The 17,820-nt window shown below is 38.8% G+C and overlaps 2 protein-coding genes and 1 long non-coding RNA gene across 3 annotated transcripts in view; 1 reads left to right on the forward strand and 2 right to left on the reverse strand.

Moving 5' to 3' along the window:
* The window catches only part of LOC117044288, a 38,186-nt gene extending 34,981 nt beyond the window's left edge, over positions 1–3,205 (reverse strand). Inside the window, exon 1 of the long non-coding RNA XR_004426284.1 lies at positions 2,931–3,205. This is a non-coding gene — a long non-coding RNA (uncharacterized LOC117044288). The remainder of the gene's footprint in view (positions 1–2,930) is intronic.
* Positions 1–17,820, reverse strand: part of AVEN (apoptosis and caspase activation inhibitor) — a 103,789-nt gene that overhangs the window by 69,801 nt on the left and 16,168 nt on the right. The window contains exon 2 of the mRNA XM_033144880.1: positions 9,940–10,111. Coding sequence (XP_033000771.1) covers positions 9,940–10,111 — 172 coding nt within the window. The remainder of the gene's footprint in view (positions 1–9,939; positions 10,112–17,820) is intronic.
* The window catches only part of CHRM5 (cholinergic receptor muscarinic 5), a 62,603-nt gene that overhangs the window by 22,790 nt on the left and 21,993 nt on the right, over positions 1–17,820 (forward strand). The gene's annotated exons all lie outside the window — the stretch shown is intronic.

The following is a 17,820-nucleotide window of genomic DNA, read 5'->3' on the forward strand; positions in this document are numbered from 1 at the left end:
GCCTGCGGACGGTCCAGGAATTGGCGTGTTTTTACATGAGTAGTATGTGTCCTTTTATTTAAAATGCATCTCTGGGTTATTTGTGGGACCTGCCTGGTGTTTTTATATGAGTAGAATGTGTGCTTTTATTTAAAATGCATCTCTGGGTTATTTGTGGGGCATAGGAATTCATTCATTATTTTTTTCAAAATATAGTCCAGCCCCCCCCCCCCAGGTCTGAGGGACAGTGGACTGGCCCCTGCTGAAAAAGTTTGCTGACCCCTGGTGTTGAGCTTTTTTTAGGAAAAGAAAGTTGTTGAGCTGGTCAGGCAATTGGAGGAAGAGACACAGGGCTGCAGAGAGACTGTGGCGACAATCCTGTGGATCGTGATAGGCCTGGTCAAAAGAAAATCCCAAGGCTGAAGACTGCAGGGACTGTGGAGGCAACTCCCTCCCTTAGAAACAGTCCATAAGATAGGAAAAGGCTGTTTTTGCATATTTTGTCTCTCAGGTCCTAGTCCGATGCTCTAACTACTGCACCAAACTGGCTCTCTAATAATAAAGTCCATAAAGAACCTTGTGCAAACACTATGTTCATGCTGTAGAAGAAAAGAATGTATCTGCCATACCAAAAAGGTGGACATGCTCAAAACTACTGTTGGCATAGAAAAATCATATGTAAAGAATTCCAAAGTTTTTAGCAGGAAGTCACTGCACAGTTCATCAGTCATTAGGGCTAGAACCACGTTTTCATACTTAAATGCTGACACAACCTCTCAGAATTCTTTTTCAACTTCTAGATTCTGCATTAGATCCCATATTGTGCTAGAATGAGCAGGTAGATGCATTGACTTTGTACAAGATGCTAATTCTATTCCCTATCCAAATGGAAGTATGGTGCCCTCAGTTCTTCCCTTTTCCCATAATGAAAAGAGCCAAAAACCTTCTACTTTACTTACATTTCAAGCACCAAAATCAAGTTATTTTATGGAGATAGCAATCCTCTGTTGCCTATTATATAAATTTTTTACCACTTGGGGCACTTATGTAGAATTATTAAACAGTAGGACCATATTTTGATCACTGTTGTAAGCTCAGCATTTCTACTTATAATATCTATAATCAGGTTTATTTTATAAACAATTTCAAAAGCCTTATTTTGTTTAGTCACAAAGTAGAAGGCTGCTTTAAAAAGACAAAACTTGCCAGTTCTGAAAGATGCTGGTTATTCTTCAACCTCATGCACTGATCTAATTTGAATGTTGAAAATTGCACAAATTAGGTACAAACAAACCTGAGTACAGCCATTATGAATAGTCATCTCAAATCCTTAGCCACCCACAAAGTGTGAAAATTATCGGTCTTTTATATCAGGCACCCCCAAATTTGGCCCTCCAGATGTTTTGGGACTACAACTCCCAACATCCCTAGCTAACAGGACCGGTGGTCAGGGATGATGGGAATTGTAGTCCCAAAACATCTGGAGGGCTGAGTTTGGGGGTGCCTGTTTTATATTTTTCAAAAATGTTAGTAATATGCGAGAAGGCTATCCGAAGCTAACTTGGACTTAACTAAAAGAATTACAGAAGTGACTAGCTGTCCTTGGGAAATGAAACATTTATATCCATAAGATACAAAAGAGCACATTATGTAATGTTGCATATATCACATGTAAAGATTGCAGAGGGCACATTGCTATTTAAAAACAGAAAGAAAAAACCGATCATATTCCACTTAAAACAAAGTACTTGTCTTTAAGTCAGCTGAGCTCAATTGATTATGGTGAACCTACACAAGCTTAAATGAGCGGTGGACCAAAGCGAAAAATCTATTTTTGGATACTTTAGACAGACAGATCAATAAGTGACCAAGGGCAATTCTTCAAACACAGTGAAAGTCTTCTAGTCCAGTCAAGTTATGCCATTACTTCCACTTCTTTTGTTTCTTCTGCTTGAACAGATTTTAGTATTTTCAAGATTCATTCCCAAAGGCTCTACACAAGACCTGAATTTCACCTCTGCTGCATCAGCACTTAGTTAATAGAGAGAAAAAGGTAGGTGGGAATGTACAAAATAAAATCATTAAAATGTTACAAATGGAAATGAACCTACATTTTGAAAATTGTAACTTATGAAAATCTGGCAAGCTTAAGCGAGTTGGTCTAACATTTCAAGAGAAACCATTTGCAATGACAGCACAGAACTTCAACATGCTGTCCAAAAACCAACTACCTGTAGCACTAAAGGCAAACCTTGGCTACTGTTCACGCTTAAGGAAAAGAGAGCTTAAACATGAACCCAGCTTCTGACAACATGATGCTGTGCTGAAGGAGCAATGCAGGTCCAAGTTCCTCTCTGGGGGTGACCATATTTATGCGGCCCTGATAAGCCATAGTTCGGCTTACCATGTTGTGCAACCAGGCCACCGTGCACCAAGTAATAAAGCATGCAGATCTGAATCAATACAATACATTAATCTACTAAAGCAGGAAGGCATCTCAAGTCACATGCAGTCAGCCCAATCTAAATTTCATATTGCCTTATGATATACGCTTTTCTTTCTACATGTAATAAAAGAAGTGGTGTAGTGGTTAAGAGTGGTAGACTTGTAATCTGGGGAACCGGGTTCGCGTCTCCGCTCCTCCACATGCAGCTGCTGGGTGACCTTGGGCTAGTCATACTTCTCTGAAGTCTCTCAGCCCCACTCACCTCACAGAGTGTTTGTTGTGGGGGAGGAAGGGAAAGGAGAATGTTAGCCGCTTTGAGACTCCTTCAGGTAGTGAAAAGCGGGATATCAAATCCAAACTCTTCTTCTTCTTCTTTATAGAGCTTTCATGTGCTTTGAGTACAAGATTCTGAAACATCTCTGAGTGTACTAAAGTCCTTTCTCATAACATTTTAAAAATGCAAGAACAGTTTTCAAATTATGAGATCAACTTCAGCTCTCCTCACCTCTACAGTTTCTGGACATGTGTAGTTCAAACCTCTGCCAAATGCTTCCATATTGTCTTCCCCACTCAAGCACCTCCTTATTAGATCTTGATCATATACTATTTCTAAACCCTCCCTTGTTTCTCACAGTCTGCTGCTTCTGATGCCCCTTGCTTGTTGCTTTTCTGGTCCTTACAGATCTTCTCTTAAGCCTTGCCTCCTCTGCCTCTATGCATAACCAATGGCAGTTAAAGACTGCTATGATCAGAGCAGCTCAGTATTCTGAGGGGTTGGGCATGATCAGAATAAGAGATATGTGCATAGAACCTCGTACTCTACATAATAGGCCTGGGACCTGCTATAACTTATAGGGATCACCTCTGGGTAAGAAAAAATGCCCCAAGTATTAATCATAAAACGTAGCATTTATTCTTATTAAAATATTTTGTGCTTCTTTGAAAAACAACTCTGTGTGGAAAGGTTCTGTGGCAGTTTGAAACCCACTGCTTATCACATTTCACTGCGGCCTGGAACTAATGCACAGAATAGCAGGAAATATCTACTACTCTTAGGGTGCCAGTAATCCTGACATGGATGCATCACTGCCAAGCATTTTATCAGGATCAGGATGTCAAGTACCAAGACAAAAATAAGAGACTTGATGAAGGAATTAAGAAAACTAGAATTGGAGACTCAACAATATCTAGAAAGATGTTGCTGCTTTAAAACTGTGTCTCCAGTTTCAATCAGTATTTTGTGGTATTGTGAACTGAGCTAATTATTATTCTGCACTGAAAGACCACAGCATTCAGATGTAACAGCATCTTCTACCACAATCTCATATTTGAGTCATGATGCATACCAAACACTGAAAGAAAATGTGATTATGCAAGTAATTAAATTTCAGAGGATGGTAAATTTCATGTTCCCCATAAATAAAGGATTTAATACACCAAAATGGAACCTCACTGAATTTCAATAGCACAAATATTAGATAAGTGATGATCAAGGGTATTAGTAGTGATACAACAACAACAATCATCAATAAATTAAAAAGGAGTCTATTATAAAATACACAATGTCCTAAATCAGGCAAATACATTGAAAACTAAAAAACAATCCTTTACACAGGACCTAGCTGAAATTACAAGTCATGATTAACTGCAATGATGAAAACCAGGTCTGCACAACCTGTGACCACACATAGTTTGCTATCTCTGCATAATGACCTGCTTGACAACACCCTCATTTTTATAGTGCGAGCAGGTGGAAAAAACAGGTTTCTTAACCTGCTGCCATACTTGGCTAGTGGCCTGTATTTGACTTTTTTGGTCACAGGTCATATAGGCCTACTCAAATGATTCTACCCCCCTCTTTTTTTTACAAATGAATAATCTAGTAGCAGAAGTAATTCTAAGGCAGACCACTAGGGCTGCCCCTGGTTATAAGCAGCTCCAAGCATACACACACATGTATCAGAGAATGAATGAACAGACAGATATATAAATAGATAGATAGTACTATATATAGGTGGAAATTATTGCAGAAGCGGGTGTTGAATGTTGCATGGGCAATGCTTACTAAGCCACACATAATTCCCATTTCCGCTGAGACTCACGAGGAACAGCAGTTGTGGCCCCAGAACAGCCACGATGGGAGTTGGCCTCCCTTCCTCACCTTTGGCATGGTGAGAAGGGGCACTTCCAGTTCCTCTTGCTGAGCCAGCAGCCAGGGACCTGCTTGCACGGCTCACCAGCCAATCACATATGAGCTGGGGGGCATGGATGGGGAGCAGACCTGAGTGAGAACTTCTTCCCTCTGGTCTGCTCCCTGAGTATAAAAGCCAGTCACACCCAATGCCTACACCAAACCATCTGACACCTGTAATCAGTAAAGTTGTGGCCCTTTTATTCCCAACACTGTTGTCCTGTGTCCTTTGTTGATGTTATTATTGCACTCCCACCTCCACTTTGCCCTGGCCCACAGCAACCCTTACCCCTTTAGAAAATATATAAGGTATTTTTCCTTAAACAATAAGTATGTTTCAATTGTATAACAGATGCACCTCACTTAAAATGTAAAGATTACCATCTTAAAATCATTACTCACAAGTAATGACTATCAGTGGCTACTAGCTATGATGGCTTGCTCTGCTTTCACAGTTGGAGACAGCAGTACTTCTGAATACCAGTTGCTCTTGTGCTTTGATTCTGCTTGTGAGTTTACTACAGGCATCTTGGTTGGCCACTGTGAGAACAGGGTGCTGGACTAGATGGGCTGTTCGCCTAACTTAGCAAGCTCTCCTTTTGTTCTTAAGTAATCAAAATCAAGTCAAAGGAATTAGTCAAAGTAAGTGCTTTAGGAGAACACATGGCCTTATACACATGATTGAAAAGAGATTGATGATACTAAGCAAGAAACGACACTCCATAAAACATTAAATCATGTCTGCTAAACAAACAAAAACGCGACACATTTCTGCTTCAATTTCCTGAATGGAAATGCTACATGTCCTGAAAAAATTCACTTAAGTACCAATTTGTAATAAATATTAACACTTCTTTAAATCTAGAGGGAATTTTAATATCAGATCCTCATTTAATTAAGCACTAAATGTTGACCTTTCATATTTTCATTAAGTTAAATTACGTCTACAAGGCTAGGACAATCCAAGTTAATATTCTGACATCATTCAAATGTTTTATAGCAGCTGAAAAACACACAGATGAAATACATTTATTAGGCTTTATTTACTTTAAAAAGAAAATAACAGTAAAGTTAGTTCAGCTGTAGACATAAATCTCTAATAGCCTGTTCAATTATCAGATATATTTGTAGCAAGTTATAAATAAAAATATCCTCATGATATTTTTTTTGGTTGCACAGATGCTGAAATGTAAGAATTCTCCCTCACAGAGAAAAGAATTATCGGGGGGTGGGCACAGATAATTTTTTTAGGATTTTTGTGTTTCCCAAAGACAGTACCAGCCAACCAGGAGAGAGAGTAGGGCAACCTGCTAGCAAAATGGGATTTGTCTCCTCCAAGGTATAGAAAAATCATCCCCATATTTATTTCAAGCAAATTGGCTTACAATATAACACTGCCCTGGTTCCATTTTAAACATCCTTAATATTACAAGTGTGTTTTTTTTTCAAAAAAAACAACCTACTATTCTATTAACTTCTTTACAATGCTTTTGTAAATATGCAATAAACATTTTCTATTCTTTTTTATATTTGCTCATGAGAGGAGGATGAGGTGTGCAGGTGCATGACTTATTTCTAGGTCAGGGATGGCTAACCTATGGTCTTCCAGATGCTAATGAACAAAATTTCCATCAGTCCCAGCCGGTATGACCAATCACAGGAAGGGAGCACAGGTTAGTCCCCGCCCCCCCCGGCCTATACCAATAAAACATGGGATTACTCCATCTGAACTAGGCTACCATCAACCATAAGGAAAAAGGGGAGTACCAAGGGAAGGCGGTTTTTCTGTATTCTTGTTAGCGTCAGGAAAACTTATGGTCCTGGCCAACAACTTTTAATCATGCACAACACATTGAATTGAACACACCAAAGGGCTAGCAATACTGGCTCCATTCACAGACTAATTTCTACACCAGCCAAGACACAGACAGTACGTTCTTTAACTCCCTCAATGTGAAGAGCAGCACATGTTTTAATAAAGTTCTCCCCTTGTGCCTGTCGGCTGTTCACTTTCCCACATAAGCCAAGGCACAGACCTACAGGGGAAACAAGACAGAAGTGCATAAGGAAAGAAGGTAGAAGTGGTGATAATGCCTTTGCTTGCTGCATCCTGACTTGTAAGGGAGAAAATGGGTGAATAGTAGGGCCAGCTGGAAAGTCTCTGAAAACTGAACTGAGCTGTCAGTTACTGGTACTGTCCTAACTAGAATGACCAAGTCAAAAAGAACAGTAGGATTCTCTACCTTTAAACGTTGCTACAATAGAGAAACCCAGCAGAGGCCTCTGTTTCTCATGCACGCAAGAGAGCTACACCTGCCTATATTCTGTATGACAACTTGTCACCTTCAAAAATACCTAAGGAGCTTCACCTGGAGTCACTGATACAGAGCGCTTGGCTGCTTGTTATATCCGAAACAGTTTAACATCGACTGCACGCACACTATTTATTTCTAAGGGTTTTTAGATTGCAACCATGGGCATCCATCCATCTCTTCCGCCAAAGTATATATTTTTTAAAAAATTATACTGCCTTTGCAAATAAGAAAGTGCTAAAAATGGCTTACAAGGAAAACAGCCTAAAATCATTTAGAAAAGCAAAAAACCAGTCGGATATACCACACCCCTTATTGGTATCTCTTCAGCCTCCTACTAAGCACCTTGCTTTCCACTACAAGTCAAGGTTCCAAAAAAATTGCAAGGTGAAACCTAATATAATACATAATTCAAAAATAAAATGATGGCACTCACTTGTCATCAGCCTGCAATCGCTAGATGAAAGGGAAAGAGGGGAAGTAGGTGACCTTGATCAACACAGCATTTATCTTAGGTCCCTAGCAAGAAGACCCATAGAAGCAAAAAAAAATAAAAAATGAAGTTGTCATGGACACTTGGTGTGCAAAGCACAGATCAATATGGCATGCAATACCCTGTACTGGGCTGACTGGGTAGAGTAGGGATACATTGTTTCATGTGGGGAGGAGCTCATCTCTCATCTCCATGGCTCACTGAGGACACCTGCCTCAAAAAGAAATTCAGTAATCCATTTTGAAAATGCTTATTAGCACTATACCTCTGTTTATGTATTTCCTAAATTGCAATGAATAACAAAGAGCTAACAATGCCCAAGACTCTATACATTTTATTTTTGCAGAGAAAAGTATACTGTAATAAAATTCAAACAAATTGTTCTAGCTAACTATAAATGTAACTTTTTTTTAGTGTCACATACAGTGTGCATCAATTCCACCCACCCATCAATACTATTTATTACTTTTCTCCTCTGCATTCTCAGCGTAACAGGACTCTCAAAACAGAAAATATTCAATACTTGAATGATTCACTTCTAATATCTTCAAGCGTTCCAGAGAGATCTAGATACAAATTTGAAAGCCATCTTCATAAGACTTCACATTTTGTAGTTGATCCAATTTTTTTTAAAAGATAAAAGCGTAATGTACTAAAATAAATTATGTTTCAAGTTTTGCAATATGCACACATTAACAATCTACTTCTTTTCAAGATATGACCTGAATGGTAATATAACGATGCTAACCAAAACTTATTAGACTTTCAGATACAAGATCACACATGGAGTTCATGCAAACAAAATTGTTTAGGTGATACACCAAATCATTTCACTGTAACATACCAAAGTCAATAGCCTTTTTTTACCCATTAATGCTCTAGTTCTACTTCTAAATGTTCCTAAAGAACTTGCAAAAGTATGAATATTTCAAACTGACCAAAAAAATGCTATTTTCATCTTCACATACATGCACTCTCAGTTAAATACACTGAAGCTGTGGAATTACAGTCATGGGGGGAAAGGAAGTCTACCCTCTTAGAATTCTGTGGTTTTATATATCAGGAAATAATAACAATAATCTCTTCCTTAGCAGGTCCTAAAATTAGGTAAATACAACCTCACATGAACAACAACACATGATTTATTACACCGTGCCATGATTTATTTAACATAAATAAAACCCAAAAGAAAGAAAAGGTTGTCTCAGATGACAGACCAAGAATTAGGCGTAACATCCAAACATACACATGGAAAGCTGTAATACAGAACTGTCAATGGGTACAGTCCAAGACACTGTCAAAGCTAGGGTAAGCTTGCCTTTAAACTACTTGAAAGGCTTTCTAGAACTATACAAGCCTACAAGACGTAACAGGACTGCAGCTCGCAACAGCCCATAGCAGAATGAATTTGCCCACACCCAGAGAGTGCTTTTTTTTTTTTAAAGGGTGCTGCTACTCATATATTGATAAAGGTGTCATGGGTGCTAATACTCTGTACCACTGAGTACTGTCACAAAAGTCTCACACACATCAATGACTAACAAAAAATAAATTTCCAATTCTTATAGCAAAACGTGTTGGCCTCCATCTTCATCAGTTATAGAGCTTTGAGGATGGAATGCTCAGACAGCCTTCATTTTGCTAAAACTAAGTAATGCTGTTCTGTCCTATAAGTTGAGCCCATGTGGTATTAATGTGTTGCTAAAATTGTTGCATATGTTGGCATCCGTATAGCAAGTATTGGTAAGTCTGATAGGATGTGGTTCTAGATTTAAAGAGTTTAGCAAAATACAGAGTTGCAGTTTGCAAAAAAGTAGGATACAGAAACAATAGTCCAACACAAAGGTTTATGGAGGCCCTGATCCAACCTGGGTCACTTTGTTGACATCATGGTGTGACTCAGAGGAGTAAAATCACTCCAAATCACCTGACTCACCTAGTTATTCAGCCCCAGTACAAAGCTGCTACACATCCCTATCTTGATATAGGATCTTATCTAAATTGAATAAATAATATCATTAGGGGACAGTAGCTCAGTGGTGGAGCACTGGAAACAACTCATCAGAAACCCTGGACAACCATTGCCAGTCAGTGTAGATCAAGTATCTTCAACCTTTTAGATTCAGAGTCCACTTTTAACCCAATATGCATTGGGGGATTTACTTCTTAATCTTTTACCATATACTTGCATGATGGTAGTGCTCCTGTTGTGACCCATTTTGCATCTGGCTACAATGCACTAGTGGATCCCAACCCATCAGTTGAAGACCAGTGGTGCAGATGATGCTAAGATAAATAAATGGACCAATGGCCTAGCTTGCTATAAGGCAGCTTCCTATGCTCTCACCCTTCTTGTTATAACACTGCCCATAGGCTTTTAACTAGCAAATTATAAAATCAGTCTTCTTGTCAAGGATTCCATTACCAGCAGCAAAAATGAGGCATTCCAAATGCCATTATGAGGAGACAAATATGCAACATATAAAATTAAATACTGTTTGTGATTTCTCTTGCTTACCCGCTGAGCTAAGCAAAACACTGAAGTCTGTCCCACGCTGTGATTCACCATTGTCATTTTGTGTTTCTTTCTCAGTATCTTCATAACGGTGCCAGTTGGAAACTACTTTTCTTCTTGAATAACTTCCTTGTTCTTCTTTTTCCTCTTCTTGTGACTCAAGATCAGCCGAGGCCTATGACATGTAGCAGCAAGAAGATTGAATAAGAGTTTTAATTAGCCTTTTCTTTTAATTTGTGTTTTGTTTTCTGAAAAATTAAGACAGCTACCTTAAATCAATGTCCCAATTTAACATTTCATTTAGTAGGCATGTCCAGATTACCTGCCCTGGCATGTCAGTAATTAGAACCTGCATTACTATATCTGTCTGTGACACCAAACTTCATGGCAACACTGTCCTAGTGTCATAGTAAACAGCTGATCTAGGGGGTTTACATTTATCCTCTCTTCAATTTTAAGATTGTGATGGATTACCAAAAAATCTGGTAGCCCATTTATTATATCCCCCTTACATTCAGTTGTGTGTGTGCCATCAGGCTTCACGCTCTTTCACAGTTAAAGTTTAAAGCAAGGTTTAACACTGGGCCAAGGTTTATTCCATGGTACTGACAGTCCTAACAACACCCCACTTTCTCAAACTATTCTTAAATGATTTACTGTTCCTTTTTAATGTCCAGATTGTATCACATATTATCTACAGGAATTAAACATACAACAAGAATATGATGCTAACTGAAATATGTTAGCAGCTGCTAATCTCTTGCTTTAAATGGAAAACCATTTCTTGACCTATGCAGAAGAAATGTGGGAGAACATGCTCAAAACAAGCACTTGGCAACTAGCTGAGGATAGGAAGTCAGTGAGTCAGATTATTCTGCTCTGTGCCTCTTTATACCCCATAGTCTAAACATCTTTATCTTCATTAATCTGGAAATTAATTTCTTTCTCCTCTTCTTCATCAGAAACATAGCAAGCTATCAACTTAAGCTACACTCTAGATCAGTGTTTTTCAACCACTGTTCCGTGGCACACTAGTGTGCCGCGAGATGTTGCCTGGTGTGCCGTGGGAAAATTACTTATATATAGTCAATATAGGCACAGAGTTAATTTTTTTAACATTTTCTAATGGTGGTGTGCCTCGTGATTTTTTCATGAAACAAGTGTGCCTTTGCCCAAAAAAGGTTGAAAAACACTGCTCTAGATAACCTGGAAATGAAAGTTCACTTAGATCTGTTTCCTCAAATTCTTTGCTCCTGTTGCAGATTTGCTTACGGTGGGTTTCTTAGAGAAAGCAGTGAAACAGTACTCTACCCACGGAGCTCTCTTCCTGAGGACATATTGCCCTAGGGTCCTCCAAAAATTGGAGCAAACAGTGAAAATAGCTCACAACTACTTCTCTTCTCCTAGGCTGTGATACAGCTTGCTCCTCCCTCTGCAGTATGACAGGCAGAGCAATGGCGGCTCCACTTGGCAGTATATCATGGGTGAAAGCACCGCTGCTCCCGAGTCCCTCTGCTACCAGCAACCCGATGTTGGAAAGTGGCACTGGTAGCAGAGGGACTCAGGAGCGGCATCTGTTCACCCACGATATACCACCGAGTAAAGCCACCATCATGGTCTGCCCCTCATACTGGTCCTGGATGATGTATCGATACATTGCCCAAGCCAAATCATTACTGTTTTACACCATAACCACTAATACTATCCTCACATTTTTGATGGAGACAAAGTCTGAAGATAAGAGGTGACAGCTGGCTTGACTAAGCCCTGAAATGAGTTTATGGCTCACAGTTCACATTCTTCACAACTAAATAAGATTGAAGGGCTATAAATTTACTCCAACTGACCAAAAAAGCAAATTCTTCAGTGAAGGAAATCAATACTTTCCCCACCAAAATTAAAACCCCAGGGAATTATTCACTGTGATAGAAGAGAACAGATCTTACGTCTGAAGGCTTATTTTGTCAAGCACACTTCTACATCTGTTGAAAGCTAGTGGTAAGTTGCTGTATGTGAGCAAACAGCACTCATCTACCCTATCAGTAAAGTGTTTTCATATCATCAATTTAAGGGCTCATGGTGAGTAATCCAAGTTAGCAAAATTGACACTACAGGAGGTGTGGCACCTGAATGCTGAAGTCAGCTACTGCTGTCTGAGTATAGATACAAACACACCAATAGGAATATACTCAAGCTGATTCATATTAAGTTTTGCCAAAGTTCAGAGGTAAGGGACAAGGGCGTTTGGCTTTCATTTCAACCTTCATACCAATAGTATTGGTGTCTACCACGGTTAGCAGTATTTTAGTCATCAATTAATGATGATCCCCAGATGTTCCATATTCAGCAACATTACCACCTTCCATCCTCCTATTTGTATATTTTTAGCCAATGGTCACTCTTTTTAGGTACAGCAATAAATTAAAAAATCAACTGTTGTAACTGGGTTACGTTAAAAGTCTCTTAATAAAATTCATTTAGGGTACAATGCTATACCTACTAGTAAGCCCACTTGAAAAAATGGCATTTACTTCTGAGTAGACATGCAGACATGTCTAAGACTGCTGTTAGGTTTTTCAGAGCTAGTTGCTAAGTATTAATTTGAATCCTTGTAAACTTCATCTTAAGTCACGGTTTAAACTATTCATCAGCAACTAAAAATCCACATCAACCAAACCATTTACCATTTTAATGGTAACCTATCCTTAAAAATCACATCTGAATAGACCTCCAGCACCAATATCCTTGCATTCTGTCCCCAACAAGCCAATTGTAACTGACATGTTCAACTGGTTTTCCACCCACTCCAAGCTGCTAGCTTTTGAATGAACATTCCAGGGTTGTCCTAGCAACCAGATGGTTCTACCCACAACCCCGTACTTACAGTAAGATTGAATCAAAACACAATTTTCTGCATATGGAAATAACAGTGGAAAAATATCTATGACTGCATAGTGGTCCATTTTTCTCTATTTCAGCATGAATTAAACTATGAATTCTCATAGCAATGTAAAATAGTGCAGACCAATTCCACAAATTCACTGATTTCTACATTTGAGTGGATATACCGGTACCTAAATTGCAAGTGCTTGCAATTTGTAATTTCATTACATACTTCAAAGACAGGCCTGAAAATGCAGTATTCACATTCAAAGCCTGCTCCAAATACTTTCATAAATGCAGAGTTCACATTTATTTTAAATATATTCATGCCTTAGAATATAATTTGCCTTTATTATTAGTGCAGTAGTTATGAAAGATAGAAGAGTAAAAAAACCTTTTCCCCAACTGTTCTTGTTTGCCTCCTATTGTCAGTGTTACCGATGCTCTCCACTTTTAAAAATATATGTACTTTAAAAAACACAGCTGGGTTTTATGAGCTTAGATGACAACAATTCAAAGCACCTAACAGGGATTAGTAATTTTCCCATTTTCACAAAATATGTATAAAGGTCAACTATAAATATTTAACGAAATACATTTTACTACAGGAGCTAAACAAAAACGGAGAATAAAATGCATAAACTGGAATTTTTACTGCACCAATGTGGGAGAAAGGAATATATAATACAACAGAGTGCAGTATCAAACAGGCATCCTGTTGTACCTATCATGCAATCAGATACACCACTGAAGACTGGGGTGTACCAATGTACCCACAGCAGACCACTACAATCATATATGCCAGCGTGGTGTAGTGGATCAGCTGGACCTATGTTCAAACTCACTTCAACGAAGCAATATGACTTGGTGACTTTGGACTACTCTCTATTTCTCAATCTAACCTTCTCCACATGTTATGGGAATTAAATAGGCAAGTCTTGGCTATGTTGCCTTAAGTTCCTTGGAGGAGTACATAATTTTTATCAACTCCCCAACCACTGAGATGTTCCAGAGACAGTGCTACTCAGTTTAGTTTCATTTGGATGAGAGCGCACTGGAGAGTTAGGCTGTTTTTGCTTTATCTACAAATAAAAGAAGCAGAGCACAGCAGAGTAAAAGGCCACATGCAACTCTCCAAGTGCTGCATGCCAGAGACCACCAAGCATGCACTGGCTCTCATGCATGCACTGCACTGATCACACATACATACAGTTTGCATATATATTCAATTATTATTATTTTTGTTTTATTAGTCACTATAATCAATACATATTTACACACACTTGTCCTCATCACAACTCTTGGCTGAAAGGCTGACCTCAAGCCACAGTAGGACTAAAACCATTCCTAACACAATTCTTCAAAAATGCTGCAGGTGTGGCAGCTAAAAGACACTGAATGGGAAGGCACTGATCCTATCCAACAGGACATAGTGAGCTTCCCACTCTATTTTGTCTTTATAATTCATGGGGTTTTTGTCTACTACTTCTGTGGGGCTTCATTCCACTTATTAATGCTTTCATGGACTACATGGGGAATTACAAAGTCGATAGGAGTGCTTCCTTGGCATACCCGTGTAAGCTTCATGAGTCTCCTCTTGTACCAATCATTTCCAGCGCAGGCTGCATTTGCTTCAGCTCCTACACTGAAAACCCTTATTATTTTTTGGTGTCTCTGAATTCCCATCAGGCAACACTTTAGGCAAATCAGGAAAGAATTCATTCACAAATATCAAGATAACTAGACTCAACACATTCAGAAGAAACCCCAAATGAATATAGCCAGGGAGAGAACACAGCTTTCTCTTGTGAAGTACAGTATCAGAGAGTGACTAGTTCTGCAATCAGAAACAGGTTGTTGTTTTTCTCAGCTGCAAGTCAAAATGCTACTTCTACTCTGTAAATACAAAAGCTGGGGAAGGTGCATCATTTCTGTGACTTTTTTGTAACGACAGGCATAATAAATTATATTGTTTGCTCCTTTAGCAACCTAGCAGCTGACAGAAGAGGTAGTGTGCTGAGAAATCAAACAATCTAGTTTGTTGTCTCACTGAAATTAATTAAATTTTCCTCCATTATACTTCCTGTTTTCCCAGTTGCGCATTGTGAAGATAAGCCCAATATCCTTCCAATTAATCATTAGCTATTCATTCGAAAGTAACCATTGGTAAAAATAACTCAACCACAATTTTATCAGAAACTACCGAACTGTTAAAGTTGTAGCACTCCTCAAGCATTTGTACATTGCTTTCTTCAGACTTTGCCTGAAGATGGTTATTCAAATCTGAAGGTAGAACAGCATGAATTTTGTTGAGCTTTAAAATGTTCGTTTCTGCTTTTCCACTGCTCATACATTGCTATTTTAAACAGTACTGCTGAAATTAAATTAATAAAGGCTGTCAAAATTATAAAACTGGACAGTACAGAACAAATCTAGGAAAGGGGAAATATGTTGTATTCATTAGTTTACATACATTATATTGGCTTCATTCTGACATTTAAGGCATTCATAAATACAGCTTTCCGTACTGCCCTTCAGTAACTGTGATAGTTTATAACATTTTCTCAATCATTCTCCTACTGCCAATAATACTACACCTCATGCAATTCATGCAATGAAGAATGATTTCTTTCACTTATTTCCTTCATCTGTGACCTTTAGAGAGATCTACCAAAGGTAAAAGGTTTAATTAGAAAAAAGGTCAGCTACAGAAACAGATAGTGGGCACAGAACTTTCTAATCTATGTTGTGTACATTTATGGAAGACCAAAAAATTACAAAAAAACATTTCATCAACACTGGACACCAGGTCATTAGTCTTGACCTCATATGGAGCATAAAACAGAAAAAGGTGGTCCTTTCTTGTCCTTTTACCAATATATTGGTTCTCTCAGAAAACTAAGAAAAAGACGGTGACTGAATTTTGTTACATAACAGAAACTTCTATTAGCAACACTAATAATGTGCCTATGGATACAGATGAGGAGTTCTCCCGCCACATGTTAACATTAAATTGTGCACATAGAATCACAGAATCATAGAAATGTAAAGCTGGGAGAAATCCCAAGGGTGATCTAATCCAACCCCCTACATATCAGGAATCATCATCTGTGACTCATCTGCATGTCCTATTTGAGGTTTTTGGTTTTAGGGCAGACCCAGTAACACTGCTTTACAAATAAAATAACTGCCAATTAGGATTAATGAGAGTTGAAGAACAAACATTGACCTGTGCTGTAACAGGGACCCCAGCTTTGTTCAGTCATTGACCCAGATGGACGTTAAACATGTGCGGAAGGAGGTCATATGAGGTGTAAACTATGCTTTGTTGTCACCCATCCCCAATATCACCATGCCCCATGGGCCCCACCACATCTACCAGTACGCACTGTGTAGGAAATTTGAAAAGCAGCACCAGTGTGCATACATTTGTATGCTGGGATCCTGGTCCCTACCATTTTGCCTCCAAGATTGAAACACTTTAATCTGGTGGCTTTCCTTTCGTTATCACATGGATATTCATTTGCATTACTCAGGCTCCATGTGAAAAACTGAAATGCTAGCAGTGCTAGAAAAATGCATGTGCACAGATACTCTTGTTCTCCCAAATGAAAACAAAATATCACATTCTTTGTCACATTATAAATAACAGAGGCACAATTGTGGCCTGAGCTTCCAGCAATCTTGCTTTGCACATCTAGGAAGCCAGATTTGGGGATGCCTCACCTAATTACAGCTGTTCCCTAGGCCACCCCATATTTGTTCTACAAAGAATGGAGAATAAGAACTTGTACATCTTTAAAAAAAACTTGTCAAACCCCGATTTTAATCATTTTTTTCCATTCTTTTAAAATATATACTATTAGAGACTAAGATTACAGCTCCTGCAGCTTCTTTCACTTGCTAATTAATTTTCAGAAAAAGATAAACCAACAAAATGATTGAGGTTCAATGTTACAGCAAACACAGCACAGAGTCTTGTGGCACATTAAATGCTAACGGATCAATCCATCTCCTCAGTTGGTAGCATCACCACTTGATGGAGTGGTGTAGCTGAAACTGGCGGGACAGAAAGTGCCAGCTCCCAAGTTGTTGCAGCAAATGGCAATGGCAATGGATCTATTTGGAGTATCTCCAGCCCTCAACCACTGTTTGGACAGGTGCAATGGGTGCTGCTCACTAGCAGTGGATCTCAGGGTTGGAATGCTCTACAACAAATGTGTTAGTCTGTAAGGTTCCATCAAATACTTTGTTGTTGTTTTCCTTTGAACCTAATGTCAGTAAGGAGAAATGGTTACATGCTACCTGGGTTTCAGACTCCAGAAACATTTGCAACAGAAAATATGACCACTAACACAACTAATAGTTTTAAGAAGAAAATGTACATTCACGTGGTTTTCTAGTTTCAGCTGTTTCATTCACAACCAGCTGAAAGGGCTAATGACTCATGTTATAAAAAACATAAAAACCAGCACTTAGGGGATCATTTACAAAGGACCCCCCCACCTCCAACACATGGGCTTACATGGCTACAGTTGCCTCAATCCATTTCACACACATATAAAGTCAGCTTCACACCATTATTTTCAGAAAACAAGCCTCAACAACAACAACAAAATTTCATGCACGGCACAGTATTAAATAATATATATATAAGTATATTTAAAAGTATACACAAGTGGTTGTCTACTAAGGATCAAATGCAGTACTGGCTCAAGGCAGTTTTCTGCTGTAAGCAGAGTACACATGGTGCTACCCTTCTGGTATGGACAACACTTTTAAAAAGTCTCGCTGCATCATTCAGACATTTCTGCCTTCTTCTTTTCCTCTACCACCCATGGTGTTGCAGCCTGAAGCATGTTGCTTTACCCTGCTGCATGGCAGACTAGCCCTGATCAGACACCTGCTTGCATGTATTTGACAGCAAAAGTCACACATTTAAACTTATATGCACTATTCATAAATGACACTATTCATCTGTACTTCAAAGACACTGTTGTT

This window comes from Lacerta agilis, chromosome 1, assembly GCF_009819535.1.
Source record: "Lacerta agilis isolate rLacAgi1 chromosome 1, rLacAgi1.pri, whole genome shotgun sequence".
Lineage (NCBI taxonomy): Eukaryota > Metazoa > Chordata > Lepidosauria > Squamata > Lacertidae > Lacerta > Lacerta agilis.